This window comes from Paramisgurnus dabryanus, chromosome 9 (genome assembly GCF_030506205.2).
Source record: "Paramisgurnus dabryanus chromosome 9, PD_genome_1.1, whole genome shotgun sequence".
Lineage (NCBI taxonomy): Eukaryota > Metazoa > Chordata > Actinopteri > Cypriniformes > Cobitidae > Paramisgurnus > Paramisgurnus dabryanus.
In genome coordinates this window covers 31,282,962-31,302,358 of record NC_133345.1, presented here as the reverse complement: position 1 = coordinate 31,302,358, position 19,397 = coordinate 31,282,962, and the positions used below count along the sequence as shown (strand labels likewise).

The 19,397-nt window shown below is 36.6% G+C and overlaps 1 protein-coding gene across 4 annotated transcripts; it reads right to left on the bottom strand.

The window, feature by feature from the left end:
- Window positions 1-547: 547 nt before the first annotated feature.
- Window positions 548-17,680, bottom strand: LOC135773868 (P2Y purinoceptor 3). Of its 4 annotated transcripts, XM_065283756.2 has the most exons (5): window positions 17,547-17,665; window positions 9,625-9,891; window positions 9,107-9,186; window positions 8,924-9,034; window positions 548-3,745 (listed from the first exon to the last, which is right to left on the bottom strand). In XM_065283756.2, exon 5 carries the CDS (start codon window positions 3,720-3,722, stop codon window positions 2,757-2,759), a length of 966 nt encoding a protein of 321 aa, XP_065139828.2. In that variant the 5' UTR covers window positions 3,723-3,745; window positions 8,924-9,034; window positions 9,107-9,186; window positions 9,625-9,891; window positions 17,547-17,665; the 3' UTR covers window positions 548-2,756. The 4 variants fall into 4 exon arrangements, with proteins under 4 accessions (XP_065139828.2, XP_073671890.1, XP_065139829.2 ...); XM_073815789.1 differs by lacking the exon at window positions 9,625-9,891 and having other exon boundaries at window positions 17,547-17,676; XM_065283757.2 differs by lacking the exons at window positions 9,107-9,186; window positions 9,625-9,891 and having other exon boundaries at window positions 17,547-17,680.
- Between the last annotated feature and the right edge of the window lie 1,717 nt (window positions 17,681-19,397).

The following is a 19,397-nucleotide window of genomic DNA, read 5'->3' as shown; positions in this document are numbered from 1 at the left end:
CAATAATGTCTGTCTCTGTCTAAATTTTGACTTCTCCCACACCACTAGTCAAGCATAAGCTATGCTTATAATAACACAAGAACAGTATTAATTTATTTAAAAGTCATAATGAGTCAAAACAATGACTCAGTAAATCTTGTTAAAGGGATAGTTCACCCAAAAATGAAAAATCTGTCATCATTTTCTCACTCTCATGTTGTTACAAACCTATATAAATGTATTTGTTCTGATGAACATGAAGATATTTTGAGAAATGTTTGTAACCAAACCGATCATGAACCCTATTCACTTCCATAGTTGGAAAAAAGAATACTATGGAAGTGAATGGGGCTCATGAACGGTTTGGTTACATTTCTCAAAAAATCTTTTTTTTTTTTTGGTCAGCAGAACAAGAGAATTTATAGAGGAGCAAAAGCTATTTTAATTTGCCATATTATATGCATTTTTTGACTGGTCCTTAAAAACCCATAAGGAATGCATAAATGAATCAGACAAATTAATGTCATGACACATTTAATGGAATAACAAAGTTTTTCCACTATTCAGAGATTCAAAATGAATAAAGTACATTTAGGACAAAAATTTGATTTTATTTATTATATTAACATCTACTTCACGTATTTATATTCATATATGAAACAAACATTCATTTTCTTTGAACATTAACTGTTATTAAGACAAGCATTTATCATTGAGTATATTTTGTATATGCACTTGTAAATGTTTTTGTACAGACAAACGACAATATAGACACAAGTAGAAAGACAATAGATTTGCACTATATTAACTTTACATTTTCTTCATTATATGGTATAGATTGTAGAGTGTATTTTACGATGTAAATGCAACAATAATACTTTGTCATGCAATATTTAGACGGTAGCAGTGTCTGCCTTTTGTTGTGTGAGTACAGTGCGCCATCTACCGGCAGTTTATTCAATTTAAGACGCAGACCAGTAGTTCAGCAGAACTTGTGCCACCCTTCATTCAATGACAAAATTAATTCATCTTTATAAAGATAAATACAAAATTACACAGACATGATACTGGCCAAGTGGAGGAAATGTGCATACATTCATTTATAATGCAAAAGCCTATGTCACAGTACAGATAAAATGATTGTATAAAATTATTTGCTGCCTTAATTTTTTATTTATTTACAAGTATTATTTATCTTTACTTATTTCAAATATATTTTAAAAGTTATAACAACTAATCTCTAGTCAAGATAAGTTAAAATGAAAAAAAAAAAAAAAATCCCAGGCAGCAAAAAATAATTTTACAGTGCAGTGTTTTCTACTTTTTTCACTTGCAAACGTGAATTCTGCTTTGATTTTCTTCTTGTTTTTAATACAGCTATTATAGTTTTGATAATTTTAAAGCTTAAACATCAAGTAAAGTATTTTAAATACAATGTAATTGCCTTGTTTTTTAATGCCACGCATCAACACAGAGTGAGTTTTACAAAATTTCTCTGTTCCTGGATCAGGCACTGAACATGTGCAACCAATAACATGACACAAAAGACATGCAGGACATCGAATTAAGTCATCAGACACAATGAGATAATGACTATCAGATAATGTGCTGCAGATGTGGCAGTCCTGTGTTACCCAGATGGAGCTTTTGTTAGAATCCGCTTAATATTAGACGCATAATGACACCATCACATTTTTACTCCTACACTTCTTACATTAGTTTTGTTAATTTCTACAGACTTTGACTGAAAATCTGCTTTTGAATAAAATCCATTACCTCTTCACAGATCAGCTGAACCTACACTCTTAAAAATCAAGCTTGTTAAAGGGGTCTTTGCAGCGATGCCAAAGCAAAATCATTTCTGGTTCTCCAAAGATCCAAGTCAAAAAGTACAAGTTCTTCATACCTTTTTGTAGTCAGTAGGACCTTAACAAAGAAGCTTTTGTGCAAAAGAAAGGTTTTGTAAAAAAGACCCTTTTGGGGACCTTGATTTTTAAGAGATTTGGTAACTGAATGAAACCCAGCCAGGTAAAATCTGGCAAACTCCCCATCCACATTCCCCATTCACAGGGTATAAAAACCCTTTAAATGTTTTTATTACAGAAACACTGTATGAGTCAGAAGTCACATTTCTTTAGTCAATCTTCATTGTACACATACACTTCATGCTTTTTGTATCGCTTCATACACAAAACACCATTGATATATTATAGGAGCTAATGTTTAAACTTCATGGTGTGTTTTAGCAAAATTTTCAGATATAGCACACATGGTCTAAGTGTATGTTAATACAATTTAAGGCCCACTCACAACAACCCTTACGAAAATTAACCATGGGTTTTTGTGGTAAAAGTGAAGTAACCATGTTTTTTTGGTGTGTTGATTAGTACTAGCAAAACCATGGTTTTACTATGGTATTCGAAAACCATACACAGCAAGAAGGTCCCCGCTTTGAGCCCCAGGTCCCTAGGTCAGGTGCCTTGCATGTTCTCCCTGTGTCAGTGTGGACGGTTTACTCCTGGTTCTCCGGAATCGTCCCACGGGCCAAAACATGCAAGTTGGGTGAATTGGAGATACCAAACTGCCCCTCCCCTAACCTGTGTGTTGATCAACTTGTTTATAGATTAACCGGTTCTTGCCATAAATAGCCATAGATGCTGGAATGGCATGACGAATAAAGAAAGACCATGGTTCCCAAAAGCATGATTGTTTTTTGGTAACCATGTTTTTTTCACTGTAATAAAACCATGGTTAATTTTCATAAGGGTAAGTCAACCTTACTTTTGCTCTTTCTGTGAAGTGATCTTAAGTAGTAAAGATCGCGTACTGCGTCTGTATTTGGGTTGGGTGAAGTAAAACAGAATGGGATCCAGTACGCTGTTCATACTGGCAAAGGGTCTGGTGCTTTTGTAGACCACAGACAACAAGTTTCTCAGTTCACAGGATGCTGTGGGAAAGGTCCTCACCAACAGGTAAAGCGTCTTTGTCAGGTGGAACGGCAAAAAGCTGATCGCAAATACTAACATTACGATGATGATCATCTTAACAGCTTTAGTCTTTGCCTCCGCCGAGTCTCCTCTAGCTTCACATGGTTGGCAAAGAACCTTTGCCATTTTACAGTAAAGCACCAAGATGACCACAAACGGTAAGACGAAGCCCAGACACGTCAATGCGATGCCGTACGGGAAATACTCGAGCGCGCGCTCCGGCACGCTCAGGTCGTAGCACACCGTGCGGTTGCGCTGGGTGCCGGTGGCGGCGAATTCGAACGTAGGAGCGCAAAGCACCGCCACGGTCACCCAGACGCACGCGCAGATGATCCAGGCCAGCTTGCGCCCGCCTCGTCTGGGCCACGGCGTCAGCGGGTGACAGATTCCCAGGTAACGTTGGAGACTGATGCAGGTGAGGAAGAAGATGCTGCCGTGCAAGTTGCTGTAGAACTGAAAGCGCACCAGGCGACAGGCGAGGTCTCCAAACGGCCAGTAGTCTTTGCTGGCGTAGTTGTAGATGAGGAGCGGCAGTGAGCAGACGTACAGAAAGTCCGCAACCGCCAGATTCAGCATGTAGATCTTGGTGCGCGTCAGCGCGCGCCGACAGCCCCAGATGCGCAGGATGATGATGAAGTTGAGCGGCAGACCGAAGATGAAGACCAGGCTGTAGATGCATGGGAGGAGGTAGCGCTTAAAGTCTTCATTATAGGTGCAGGAGGGTAGAGACTGAGTGGAAATGTTTGGAGACGCCATCTCGACAGAATCTGCCTCACCTTCTGAAAAACAGAAGAAACAAATATTTATGTATGAGATGATGTTGTGAATGCTATGGACTGGGATATGCCTATTTTATTAATTAACATTATTAGTTCTATTTAAATTATTTTCTGAAATCTCTATCACTAAAATGAAACATTGGTGTTGCTCATCCATATGCCTCAAACTAATTATGGAAGCGTACTTGCTTAAAAGGAGGTTGTTATTAGGGATAAAAAGCCTTAAAAGTTTTGCCCAAGTGATACCCAAGTGACGTTATACCCGTTCAAAAAGTACACATTTGCACCTGAGTGCATATTAGTACTCCAAAGGTACATATTTGTACCAAAAGTATACATATTTGTACCTATGTTTTTTTTTACCATTTTTTCTAACTAAGCAACTTCCCAAAAACTATGCATCCATTTAGTGTGCATTTATATAGTCCATATCAAGACAAAACCAAAGTGCAGTAAAATACAGCCTAACTAGAGTGAAAACAATGAATAAGCTCTCCATGCCTTTTGAAAAGGTTTTGCAATACCATGTTTAACTATTCACCACCACCTCATCAGCCAGCAATTTATGTCAAAAATGTCAATAAACATTTTACATGCGATGTTGCTCAATATGATTCATGTATGCAGTAAGGGGAAGTTTTGTAGACATTCAGTTAGTAAAAGCACATTAAAAGTCACATTGTTGAAATATACAATATTTAGGCCTATACATTTGACTTGCATAGTTGTATGGTCACATAATAAGCATTTAAAGTAGTATTTATACGTACATTTATATAAAAAAGTAATTGAAAGTTTTGGCAAACTTTAGCAGTGGAATGTGTTTGCGTGTCGTTTTTGAATTATAATGTCAGGGGTTTTGGGTTAATGAACAAGCGGACAGGAAGAGGGACACTGATATGAGAACCGATGTTAGAATTTACTGGTTTTATATGAAGTCTCTGATTGCACAATCTTCTTTCCTTGTTTATGTTTGCTATATTTGGCTATGTTCTTGTGGCTGAATTGTACTGTAATAATAAAATGTAGTGACCCTAAATTTATTCACACCACTGATCAGATGATCCACCTTAAAGCTGCAGTGTCTCATTTTAGTGTCGCCTCTAGTGGCAACAAATGGAATTGCAAAAATAAAGATTTTGTCAGGTTCACAAAACACTCCCCATTCTTTATTATCAAACAGGGGTGCGTTTCCCATAAGCATTGTTCGCTAACTATGGTCGTTGTTACCATGGAACCCTATTGGTAACGACAGAACTTGCGACCAAAAAAAGTTTAAAACTGTACCTTTTCTGTCACTGGGGTGGAACCCTAAGGTACTGTTTTGTACCTTTACAGGGTCTTAAAGCTCGCAGAACTGCATACATGTGCAGTTTTCAAATACAGCACTTTAATTCTGTTTACAAACTTAAAGACGTAAAATAAAAAAATTATATTTTTAGAATGATGGGTTTAGAATGCACAACATGTTTTTTGCTTATTTTGTATAAAAGCATGATCAACGTAAGTCTACATATAATAATAACAAGAAACTATGGTGAAGAGCTGTTGTTCAAACCACACAAGTTTGCGATGCAGCTTGCGAATGTTCGTTCGAACTATGGTTTGGAGAAACACCAAATCGTTGAACTTTGTCAGTAATGATGAAACTTACGACAGTGGTTGGCTAACGATGCTTTTGGAAAACGCACCCCAAATCAGTATAAATGATAGTGGAACAAACCAGCGATTGCAATTTTCTTGGCCGATTAAGATTTTTTGCAAAAGAATGAAATAACTTGAAATTAAACAACAGAGAACTAAAACACGACAACAAAAGCAGTCTTTAGATTCAATGTATGTTATTTACAGCAATAATCTGACATTAAATGGATTTGAACAGATTAACTCCACCTCCCACGTGACATCATCAACTATGTTGTTGAACCAACATGGCTCAAACAACGAATGTGCGACAAAATTACTATATTGTCTGTCTTGACAAGGTAGTTTGTTTCTCCAACTATGCATTGTACAATGGTGGTTCAGCAGCGAGATACCTCGTAGTTTGGGAAACGCACCCCTGAACAGATTTATTAGTACCCCCCTTTTTGACATCATTAATTATTTTGTTGAACCAACATGGTTCAAATGACAAATATGTGACAAAGTTACTGTGTTTTCTCGAAACAGTCTTGACAAGGTAGTTAGTTTCTCCAACTATGCATCGTACAATGGTGGTTCAGCAGCAAGTTACGTCTTTGTTTGGGAAACACCCCTGAACAAATTAATTAGTCCCGCCCTTTTTTAAATCATCAACTATATTGTTGAATCCACATGGTTTAAACGACGAATGTGTGACACAGTTACTATGTTTTTTTTTTAGGAAACAGTCGTGAAAAGCTAGTAAGTTTCTCCAACCACCAGTTATGTCGTTGTTTGGGAAGCGCACCCCCGAGCAGAGTCCTGCATGCGGGCGAGGGAAGTAGAGAACTAAGGCTACATTTACATGGAAACGATCTGAAGAGAAAACGCAAAAGTGGCGTTGCATTATCACTTTTTATTCCGCAGTTATACAAGTTTTGGGGGGAAATCTGCATGCATATGGTGACGCAAAAGTGTGTGATATTCGATGTAGTATGCACTCCAGGCGGCTAAGTGGCAATGTGAAGCACTGACACACAACAACACCAAGTCCACGCGCCTGCATACAACCTTCTTCCTTGTTCAACCAGGTCTCATCCAAAGCCGTCTGGTTTGCCTTCGATGAATTGGCGCATTAACAATTTGATAGAGGTAATTAATGCGCCTTCTCTGATCAGTAATACTAGCTGTGAATATTTCGTACAAAGACTTTATCAGAGCTGCTATGGCAAATTGAAGGTCTGACGTATGGAAATAATCATGTTTGTTGTTATTTCCTGAACTGGCACATGCCTGTGATGTAAACGCGTACGCGACGAGAGCCACCGTGAGCAGACTTTTGCGTTTTTACCCGTTAGATGGAAACACAACGGTAGAGCGTTTTTAAGATTTCCACTCCGGGGGTTGGTTTCACTTTTTTGCGTTTTTAAGCCCCAAAAACACTGTCGGCGTGTAAACGAAAGGCACATCTTATAAAATATCTTTACGTTTTAACCCTCGAGCGTGTTCGTGTAAATCAACCCAGTCTCACCCCATGGCGTCAATATTTGACAACACTTGACCATGCGTCAATATGTTGACGCGGAGGGTATACCTTTCGCGTCACTTTTTGACGAACTGGGGACTTCAATACTATCAGGTACGCGAAATTCTCTTTCCTATTTTCTTACCATTTTCTACCATTTTCGCGTCGGTTTAGGGTTAGATTTACATAATGACATCCCTACCCAAACCTATCCCTAACCCCAATGTCAGTGGACAACTGTTTAATTTCGCGTACCTAATAGTATTGAAGTCCCCAGTTCGTCAAAAAGTGACGCGAAAGGTATACCCTCCGCGTCAACATATTGACGCATGGTCAAGTGTCGTCAAATATTGACGCCATGGGTGTGAGACTGTGTTGCGTAAATAGGGCCTAATATCAACGTGTCATTTGCGGAAGCGGGGCAGAAATCAATAGGCACAGGCGAACTGCACGGCGGTTCGGGATCTTAATGTTAAATGGATCACGTTTCCGGGTACGTTGGATAACGTTTCGAGTGCTGCTTTTCTGTGAGTGTGCATGTGGCTGTGACGTTATTGCTTGCGCAACTGGCAACAAAAGGACCGGTGTTTGGTCTAAGTCTGTTCCCTATATGTTTCAGTGTAACGTTTCTCATTGCATTTTCATCACGGTATGTTTTTATCTATTTAAAAAGATTAAAGATTTGAATGGGTTACACTAAAAAAGCAATAATATCATGTATCTTATAATACAATTTCGAATGTTAATACAATAATTTTAAAGCTAACATGTAGGGTATAAATATAAGGTAAAAAGTACAGTCTAGATTAATCTCATCCAAAATAAAAGTTTTTTTTTGCAAAATATATATGTTTTTGTGATGTGTGTAAATAGTATGTACATTTAAACACACACACATACATATATATATATATATATATATATATATATATATATATATATATATATATATATATATATATATACATTTAAGAAATGTTTTATTTTAATATTGTTTTTTATTTATATATAATTTAGAATATATTAAAATATAAATAAATATATATACACATGTAAATGTTTCTTAAATACATACATGAATGTGTGTGTATTTATATATACATAATAATTACACACAGCACAAACTTATGTTATGCAAAAAAAATACTTTTATTTTGTATGAGATTAAGTAAGGGATAATGTAGAAGCAGCCGGTAGTTATTGGGAAATAAGCCCCGACAGTGTGATCAGGACCCGACGCGAAGCGGAGGGTCTTGTATCACACTGAAGGGGCTTATTTCCCAATAACTACCGGCTGCCTCTACATTATCCCGCTTATTACACGGCTACTTGCCACATAAGAAAAAAAACCAGTTTTAAATTTGTTTTAAATTAACATTTTTCTCCTTCCTCGAAACTTTGCACAGATGCATAAAATGATCGTAATACCTTATTAAGATCCTCTGCTTCATACTTGTCTGTCTCCATTTTTTTCTCTTTTAGCCAGTCTTTGAGAAGTTTTAAAGCCCATTCTGTACTTTTTTTGTGTGTTGGCTTCGTAGCTGTCATGCTCTATTTTGTCAAGTTCAGTCTCAGTAAGCTCTCTGTGTCTTGTCGTGGTTGTCGAGTGTTTGTCACAAGATGGCGCCAAACAGACAGTAATCTTTATTGCTCTTTATTGGCGTGGAGCGATTTTACTCGTGCAAGTAGTCCGGCTATGCGTTATTATTTTGGAGCGGTTATTATTTGAAAAGAACGAACCTGCAAATGTCTCAACTGACCAATCAGAATCAAGCATTCCAGAGAGCCGTGTAATAATCTAGATTAATCTATGCCCAGCTCTAGTAAAAAGATATAATGCACGAAAGTAATGCTTTTTTATTTGTACTTCAGTGATTCATGTAAAAATAATTGACTTACCATTACAGAACAATAAAGATACATTGCATGCATGCACACATACAGTATCTCAGTAGCCAAGCCATTAAAACTTTTAATACATCTTAATAATAAATGTAACGTGATGAAAACGCTATAAAAACACTACATACAGGAATCAGACTTCCGGCTCAGAATCGGAATGTTGTAAGACTGACTGCCGTCCGGCTGATCATGCATAAAATCTGCCAATTCCGGTCTCTGGCCGGTCGATCTGTGCATCTCTAGAACAAACATAACATATAAATCATTAAGTGGATCCACCCTCCACAAACATTCAATTAATAAATAATTACCTTTTAAAAGGCATTGCGTGTTGAAAGTAATCCAGCTAAATTAGCACTGTTGAAATATTCATGTGGCCGCTTTTGTTTAGCTAGAGGCAAATGAAGTTTACAGTGAGTTGCATAACGGTCTTGCACATTTACTCATCATATGACACAAGCTTGCGTTACAACAGAGGAAAAGTCTGAATTCACATTCCTCTTTCTGCTTTCACTTCTCAATGTAAAGGCCTCAATTCTTATAAAAATAAAGTGCTTCCACATCATTCATTAAGATAAAAAAGTTAAAAAAAGACCATCAAATACAAAGTCAATAATGTTAAAGAGAGGCTGTGATTAAATGAATTTTCATGCACAGTAGGCTTTCATTTCAACAAGTGAAACACTAGAAAGCTTCACAAGATGTTGCAGGTTGCATCTCGTCTTTAAGATCTTATCCAAACAATGATTACGGAAAGCACGCCTTAAGACGTTCACTAGATTTTCAGTTCTTCTCTTTCATCACTGCTAGTCGTCATCAAACTTCTTACACAACAGAAATGATACAATCCGTTTCTCAAGAGCTCCAAGCTTGCGTTTGCCCAATCCTACATGAACTTTGCAGATGTCTTATTGGATTTAAAGCACCTTGGGCAATTTCCCTCGATTCTTAATCATCAATCCACCGCACCCCGGGTGTCATCAGATCTTCATGTATCTTGGCTCTCTCCATCCCAGAGACAGCTGGAATGAAGGGAGCATGCTAGATTTGTCTAGACAGGTTTTGGAAACGTGACACTTTGGCCTCAGGATGAGTTCTGAGAAAGAGAAATATCTTGAACATGTTTGAGTACGGTGCCTATATATTCAACACAATTTAACTATTCAAATATTTAAGTCAAAAACAGTAATTACAATTAAAGGGATTTAAGAGTGTTCTTCGCAACGATACCATAGAAGAAACATTTATTTGTATCACAAACAATTCAGGACATGCATGTCTTAGTTTAACTGGCTTTTCATTAGCAGCTTTATATGGAAAAAGTTATTGCACAAGTGAACGTCTGTAAAAGTACAATTTCTACCCTGTCACAACTAGACAGTACAAAGCAAAAACATGACTGTAGCTCTTTATATGTACAGCAGACATCATAACCGGATTCATGCAATAACACGCTGTTGACTGAGATGGAGCTGGATGGGAGGGAGTGGTGGTCATGCCTGTTGATTTAAACAAACATGGATCAACACCATATGCTGTCTGAAGGTTTGTTGCATGGTCTGGATCAAATATTTGCTCTGTGTTGTGTTTGTAATCAGATATAATACCCAAGATACCATAAGAGCCTCTATAGAGCTTCTTCCAGACAAGATGAGTCTCTTGAACATCTTAAAGGGATAGTTCACCAAAAAAATGATTTCTCTCTTACCCTCATGTTATTTGTTCTGATAAACACAAAGGAAGATATTTTGAGGAATGTTTGTAAGCCCCATTAACTTTCATAGTATTCTTTTTTCCAAGTGAATGGTGTACAGCAGGGGTCTTCAACGTTTTTTGGGTCGGGGACCCCTTAGATGAGAGAGGCATGGAGCAAGGACCCCCTAATACTAAATGTGTAAAACAGAGATATTTAAGTAAGCAGTAAGGTACGAAAGGCTGCCTTTTCGTATTAGGTCCAATGCAAAGTGGAGTAAAGTACAACTGATGACCAATCAGAATCAAGGACTGGAACTGTTTTATAAATAGAAACAAACCATATTGTCACACAGCCATACTATTAACATGCATAATTTTTTTGTTAAAGTAGATTTCGTTTTTATATTAATATAATAATAATAATATAATATTATTTTAAGGTATTTGCAGTGTGATATATTTTCACTTTCAGTTTATAAAGAAGACTGATCATGGTGAATGGCACAAAAACTGTCTATTCTGGTGGGGATAGAGGTTGTGCTACTTTATAATTCTGAGGTCTGTTGCCTTTGTCGTGTATCATCATTGTCACGAGTTTAAGTAACGCAGGTTAATTTTCTGTATAGCTTCATATCAGACTCAGGAGAACAACATGCAACGAGTCCGAGCGCATCTCTGTGGGGAAACTTTTTGAGAGGCGGATTTCAACCTGACTATGAATCTTGCACAAAGCACCTTCACGGCGCACATTTCATTAATTTTTAAATGCGAGCGATAGTTTTGTCACAGTTTAAAATGCAGACGTGGTGTGGTGTCATTTGCCTGTTGAATTAGCGCTTTAAATCTGAACCGCGTGAAACACCCGTACGTCCAAGTTCAGAAATATAGATGAGACAACATGTCGCACTGATTCTAAAATGACATTCTGAAAGAAAGACACACATAAGATTTACCTGTTTTATGATGACTTTTCTGTCGCTACTGCTGCTTCCTGAGTGGACATTTATAATCTTTAGATATTGTATTTTGGTCCGCTGGCTAAACTGAACGCGCGCCTTCAAACCTATGCGGCCACGCACGTGCACAACTTAAAGGGGACATGTAACGTTTGTAAAAAATAGCTTGTCGTTAAACATCATTTGGCGGACCCCCTGCAGTTCCGTCACGGACCCCCTGGGGGCCGCGGACCCCCGGTTGAAGACCCATGGTGTACAGACATTCCTCAAAATATCTTCCTTCGCATTCATCAGAACAAAAACATTTATACAGGTTTGTAACAACATGAGAGTGAGCAAATTATGACAGAATTTTCATTTTTGGGTGATCTATCCCTTTAAGTCTGCGTGGTTGATGGATGTTTAGTAAGTGTGTGTTTACATATATCTCTCATTACACCTGTGTCCATGTCTCCAGATCTTAACATGGACAAAAACAGACATTCGAGAGCAAGAAGCAATCTGAACCGAAGAGTCTTAAATTAGGTTGAACCTGACATCGCAAACTATTGGACAGATCTCAGTGATGCAAGCATGCATGTGCATGAACGCAAATTCCTGACACACATTTTAATGCAACAAGTCTGTGCCAAAAGCATCACTCAACTAAACTCATGACGCATCCGGAGAGCACCATGTCTGAATTCATACCAGACAAAAAACAGTAGGCGAAAAGTACCCAGATGAGCTACTACTTCCGGCAAGATTTTGAAGTGTGTGCATTCGATGGCCCCTTTACTCTTCTGGGAGCCCCCGAGAGAGGAGTCACCCAACGAAGAAGACGAAGGAGAGGTGTTGTCATATAAAAAAAAATAATGCAGATATTCAAATGCAAACATATAAGGAAAACAGCTGTTCAATATGCTTAAAATGCACTTGTTTAACACCATCCAAGTCAATGCCTCATTAGTTAAGATGATATATGTCATGTGATGTATCAACATGGTGGATGTAGTACGTCTGAATTGCATTCACACTACCCATGTTCACATTGAACGTAGGGGAGACCGGGGCACAACCTAACACTTTTGGCTCTATCATTCAAAAAATATTTAAGTTAGATTTATAAATTTGTTACACAATCAACACACACATCGCTGCTACAAATGACCACTTTAAGTTTGTTTGTGGGACCTACCGTTATTGTACAATTACACCAAAAGTGAAAGCAAAAGTGAGTTCAAACATTGTAACAAACAGAGGGTTTGTTGTAACACCTGCTAGACAATTTAGTTTAAACTCAAATAATTCAATCAAATTCTGTCTATATACTAAAGATGGATATTGTTTATAAATCTGCCTATAATAGATAGATATCCACACATTCATCCATCCATAATCCTTCATCTAACCATCCTTTTATTAAGCATCAATGCATAGATTTTTTAAAAAGAGCTGCACAATTAAGACAAAAAAATTGTGAATTATTTCACCTGATATTGTATTTAATTTTGATTAATAGTATATATATTGTTTTGATTTCATTTTCATTGTATACATGAGGCTTCATTGTAACACTGTGTGACAACTAACCCCGCTGTGAAAAAAATGTTTTTAATCCCAGCTATCAGTTACTAGGAGTTGTTGACATGTTTCCAAATGCTGTTATGTTTTAGGTAACAAACAGTGATTAAAATAATATAAGGTTGGATTTGGTGACTTAGGTTGTTTTCACATATGTTGGTGCGCACCGTGGTGCGGCCTCGGAGCGCACCAAAATACATTGTATCATTTTTCAGTTAGTGCGGTCCGTGTTCACATATATATTTTTTTGCTGTACTCGAAATGCCGCACCGTACACCATGTGACAACGGTCATCGCTGTCATTGGTCTCTGACAGCTCTTACCGTCTCATGACCACCCCCACGTTTCCACGACAACCAGCCTGACAGGGAGAGCGCAGCTATCAAGATGTGGAGATAAACAATGCACGTCTTTGCGAAGTTTCTTTGCTTTAACGCGAAATTGCATAGCTGTTCTATTAAAGTTTTTCTCAAGGAGCCGTTTGCTAAAAAGCCCGTAATGTCACTATTTGTCTGTGGATTTATAAAATCATCAGCTGAAACGTAAAGGAGACTGCGAATCTCTGCCACGGACCAGGATTGGCTTGTTTGTTGTTAACCCACAACATAACACCCGGCTCACGTCACGACGGAAGCCCAGTGGCTCAAACATGTGGAGAACTTCCTGTATTTGGTTCGGCCCGAGGTCCAGCAGTTGGGTCGCCCCAGAGTTCGGCGACAGCCGCTCCGAGACCACCTGTTTAGAGCGGTCTCGGAACGGCCGTTTAGTGCGCACCCGAGTGCGGCTGTTGTGTTCACACTGACCCAAACGAACCGTACTCGGAGCGACACGTCATTTAGGCCGACCTAAACAGTGTATATGTGAAAACACCCTTACACACCCAACTCAGAAAAAAAGACGAAGAAATGTACTTTTATGTTCAATATCTTAACCAAAACACATCAAAACTTTTTACAAAATCACAGGAGATCTTCTGACAGTAAGAGAAAAAGACCAACAGCACAGATTGCTCGGCCCTGTATAAATATGTAAAGTAGCTGCGTTACAATTAACCCCGCGTTAGTTTGTGCCCCGCTCACCCATACTGTTTTAACGGTCGATGAGTAGATAATTTATTTAATTCAGTACGTACGCATGAGTTTGGTTTATTTGTAGCAATAACCAACAATACATTGTATGGGTCACAAATGATCGGATATTAATTAAAGATCATGTTTCAGGAAGATATTTACTGTAAATATATAGAAAATGTATTTATCATAGTAATATGTGTTCCTACTTTAACAACTTTAAAGGTTTTTTTTAATATTATGATTTTTTGCACCTTCAGATTCCAGATTTTATCTTATCAAATGTTGTCCTATCCTTACAAACTCTACATCAATAAAAATCTAATTTATTCAGCATTCTGAGAAAGTATAAATCTCAATTTCAAAAATTGACTGGTTTTGTGGTCCTGGGTCACACATTCAAGTTTCCAAAAATGCTTCTCATCTTTTATCGGTTGGACAAATAGTCTGAAAGTGGATTGGGCAGACACACGCAATAATCTTTCCGAGGCATCCATGAGATGTTTGGAAAAGAATGGAAAACCTTACTGGTATGGTATTGTTATTTTTAAAAATTCCCAATGTTTTTTAGAAGTACAACAGATTTGATTTTTAATACATGTTGAAACAAATACTTTCTCAGGGCAACCGTGTCTCCATGCAAGGTCAAGCACAACAACAAGGCTCTCACTGTGAATGCTATTTCTTCAGCACAAACAAGTGATGTAACAGTTTGTAGCTAAATAAAAATGAAAGAACTTACTGTGTACCTGCAAAATGCTCAACCAGTCAACTCTCACATTTCTCAGCAGCTACTCCCTTAAAATTTGGAAACTTGCATTAACACGCTTTAACCAAAGCGATTTACTGTGCATTTAAGCTAAAAAATATTTTTCCATCAGTATGTCGGAATGTGTTTTTCTGGGATTCAAACCAACAACCTCCTACGCAGCAAACACTATGTGTTACATACAGGAACAGATTCATATTTCAGTTATGTTTCCTAAGTATTTTTTATAAATGACCTTAATCCTTAAGTGAATGTAAATAGCATAGCCCGGTTAATCTGGTTTGGGAAGAATTCAGTTCTCTGTCTGTTAAACCTTTGTCGTTTGATTGCACAATTAAATATCTTTTCAAATCACAGCACACTTTCAGATTCATTTAAGATGTCTTTTGAAACTCTAAAGGAGAAGTAAAATATGAGATTACCGTTGTACTTTCACAAAAAGCAGGGGATGGGAATGTGTTTACATTTGCTTTCAATTTAATCTCACTTCTGTCTGGAGGAAATCTGATTAAAGTGTCTTCTTATGTGGACATCTTATGTGGTTTATCACAGATGACTCGGGTGCAAAAATAGCCCACTAGAGTAAAGATATCTTTAGCCAACGGTCAACACATCAAGTGGGAACATTCACACAGCACGGCAATACTGAAGAAGACATTTCAGAAAACAATGAAACACTTCCAAAACTATCATGACTATGAATTGATGAAACCTGCAGAATGAGCGGACTGTAAAACAAACATGCAGTTCCAGCTAAGCAACGTCCGGGAATGCTTGTGTTGTTTTTATGGGAATTGCACTCACATCATAATTGTATTACTAATAATAGCTGTCCATCTATGAGACCTGTCCAAAACACAGAAGCCATTTACTGAAGTGTCTCTAATCTACTGGAATTCCTACTGTAAACACTGATATCCAGTGAATCAGATCAGATCATGTCAAATTTTTATTATTCCTCAGAATTGTTTACACATCTTAATTTTAATCCGAATAACAGGTCAGAAATGATGCAGACTGTACAAAGAGCATTATGGTTTACAATGCTGCATAACTGCACTAACACATTAATGAATATTGTGCATTTGAAACAGGGCCAATGCTTTATTGATATTGGTTTGCTGGATTTGTTGGGGAAAGTTTTCATCCACTATGGGTCTTAATTTGGCCACAACTTTCTCTGTGTTTCAGCAAATGAAATGATTTCTGGTGACAAATCTTATATTGACACACACCATGGGCAAATTTACTACCCTTTCATGTTGTTCGGGATGAACACATCCACTTAATTAAACTGCTGTAAAAATGTATCAGATTAATATTTTTTGCATAAATTTGTTAATCAACCTCAGTACTGATCAAAACTTCCAAATGTTTACAAAGGAATCCCCAATAATTTTAATTGCCAAGTTCATAAATGATGTTACTGATTTTGGGAAAACCACACAAAATGATATAATATTATATAAAGTGATTGTGGACTGGATTTTTTTACCTTTTATGACAGTCTTGGGCTTGTCAAAGATTAGTAAAAACATTGGCTTTGATGCATTGTTATTTTTTTGTGCAGCATCAGATTTTATTTTTTTCTTCCTCATTGTTCGTGGCTGTTTTTGCCCCATTGACCTACATTATAACGACATTTTTTTTTATTGCAAAGCCATGACACCATAATCATGCATTCTTAGCTAAGAGGTAAAATTTGGGGCTCGGATTAAGCCCAATATTACCCAATTTAAGGTTCAGACATATTACAATGCGTTAAATTTCTTATTTTGAAAGAATTGTATTGTATACCCTCTTTAATTTTATTTTTTTTCTCTTTTTTTTCTTTAAAGTGTATTCCTTTTACTTTAAATGTTATTTGTAATCCTTTACGACTGTTTGCTTACAGTGTTGCTACATGATGCTTTGATTGTACAATTTTTATGATACAAAATAAAGCACAATCATAAAAAAAAGAGGTAAAATTTTTGATTTTTACTGTTGATCACCATGTGGCACCATTAACCCTTTAGTAGGCCTGTGCAAAAACAAAGCTTAATTTCTGGCTTGAAATAACAGAATTATTAGTGTGTGTTTTTCCCAAATCAGTGACATCATTTATTAACTTGGCAATTAAAGAGTTAAAATCCTGGAATTTTTTAAAACATTTAGCAGTTTGTAGGACTGATGTTGATAAACAGATTTATGCAAAAATATTAATCTGATACATATTTACAGCAGTTTCATTTATAACAACACGAAAGGGTAGTGAATTTGAACAATGCACAAGGGTAAAATAAAATTGTAAATAAATTATTATATTTATATTTATGCTGCATATCTATTTTCTATTCAAATGCTTTTTTCACTTTGAAATAAAACAGTATGTTACAGTATGTTTACTAATAGCCTGCTATTTATTTATTAAAGGTAGAGCAATTTTATTTCATTAATTTTGTAACACTAGAGCAAACAGAAAAGCATCATATTTTTATGTAAAGGAAAGTAGGGTGGCATATTTTAAAAAAAAAAATGTATGTAGAACTAGTATGCTAGTCTACATACAAAACGTATATAGACTTTGTAACTAGTAGCCTATGTAAACAGGTCATGTTTATGTCTATAGCTATACATATATGCCATGAATGCGCAATAAACAGGTGCAAATTTCTCGATATTAATGACTAAAGTTTTCATTTCTTTCAAGACTTACCTTTGCATTAACTCCTGATTCATTCTCGACGACAGTAAACTTTAGTAAAGTGTAAATCCACACGAGATGAGTTGGTGGTTATCCTGCTCTCGTGATTCATACAACAGCTTATGAGTTTTCAAGCTCCGCGTACCGACACACTGCAGGCAGTAGCCACGCCCCTTTAGATGAGGCTCATAAATATGAATAAAGTTACGCCCAGTAGTGTTTTATGATTGGTTGCTGGGGCAGCCGTGAATGAGGGCGTCTGTAGTGGCGTTTTTTCTGGGTTCAAAATATGATTATAATTTTTGCTTGCGGAATAATACGTTTTCTTTTGTAATATAATAAATCTGCATTATATTAAACGTTAACACAAATTAAATGGATATGTGAGGGGAACAGGGGTCTATTAAAGGTTTAAGACCGTTTTTTCTGTTTCATGGGTTTTATTTTGTTGTCACATGACAACAAATAGTTAACTGCAAGTTGATGTGGCAGAAAAAAGTTTTTGTCAGACATAAATTAAATAATTATATATTTATTATTGCTATTTTTTTAAATGCAAGTCACATTATTGGACCTTTTATGTGCTTTTGTCCTACAGGTTATTTTACACACAGTTGATCTTACTTTCACAACACAAGTACTAACAGATTTTAAGTGACCCATCTTTACCCAGCACATTTCTGCTCATTTGTAATGCCGGGGAACGAGTTCAAACAGAGCTCCAGGCATGGGAACACCCGAACAAAGCCCATAATTCCAGTTAATAATCACGGATGCCAATAAATCAAGAGGTTATTAAAGGTCTTTATAAATTATGCGGGATGTTTTTGACACAAGATGATGACATTCTTGAAACTGCAGGACTGAGAAAAACAGGACTTTTTGTTTCTGTGTCACAAACCTCATCTGGTCCTCACAGACCATAATGCATTCCTGAGCCCACAGGGGTGCCCATAGTGATTGTTTATCCACACGGTGGGGGTTAAATGTGCTCTTCTGATTGGTCAATTTGATTTTTTTAAGTTAGGTTTGGTCACATGGTCACAAAAAAGAACAATAAGGATAGTAAATAATGCAGGATACCATGATCATGATAATTTATTATGTTTAAAACTCTGAACTTTAATAGACTTCAAGACTCCTCAAATTATTTATAAAGCAAAAATAAACAACTCCCTGGGAACATACAAAATTGTTTATAGATGTAAAATGTGATTATAACTGAAGAAGGACTTTAGATTTGAGACAACAATTTGCTCGGACAGAGCTCAAAAGTATGTGTATTTCAATATGTGGAGTGATATTGTGGAATGGTTTGAACAACTTGATAAAAGAAGTGTTCATATATCTCGGTACTACTAAAAAAAAAAGATTTAAAAGATTTATTCTTGATAAAGGGAGGAGTGAAAAAATTGCCCTATTTTAAAAACTGTGTTTAATTTAAATTGTGTGATGTGAACATTATGTACTGTGATTATTAGGGATAGGTTTTTGATAAGCCCAGGGCTTCTTTTCGAATGAGATGAGCTTTTTGTTAATTTGATTTTTTGTGTGGTAATTTCCTTTTCCTTTTATTTTTCCAAGGAAAGGATGATAAGTTTTCAATGCTTCTTCTCTTTCTTCCACCTTTTTTTCATTCTCTGTTCTCGGTCCACACAGGTACAGTAATACCTCATACAGATTGGAAAATAATTAAATTGTACACATATTATTTACTATTTCAAGCATTTATAGCGTAACCATTTTAGTTGGAACCTCAAGTCGGTACACTGTAAAAAATTTGCAGCATTTTTGTCAAATCAACATTTATTTTTATGTTACTTTAACTTAAAATGAAGTTAAGCAATTTCAACTTGTTTTTAT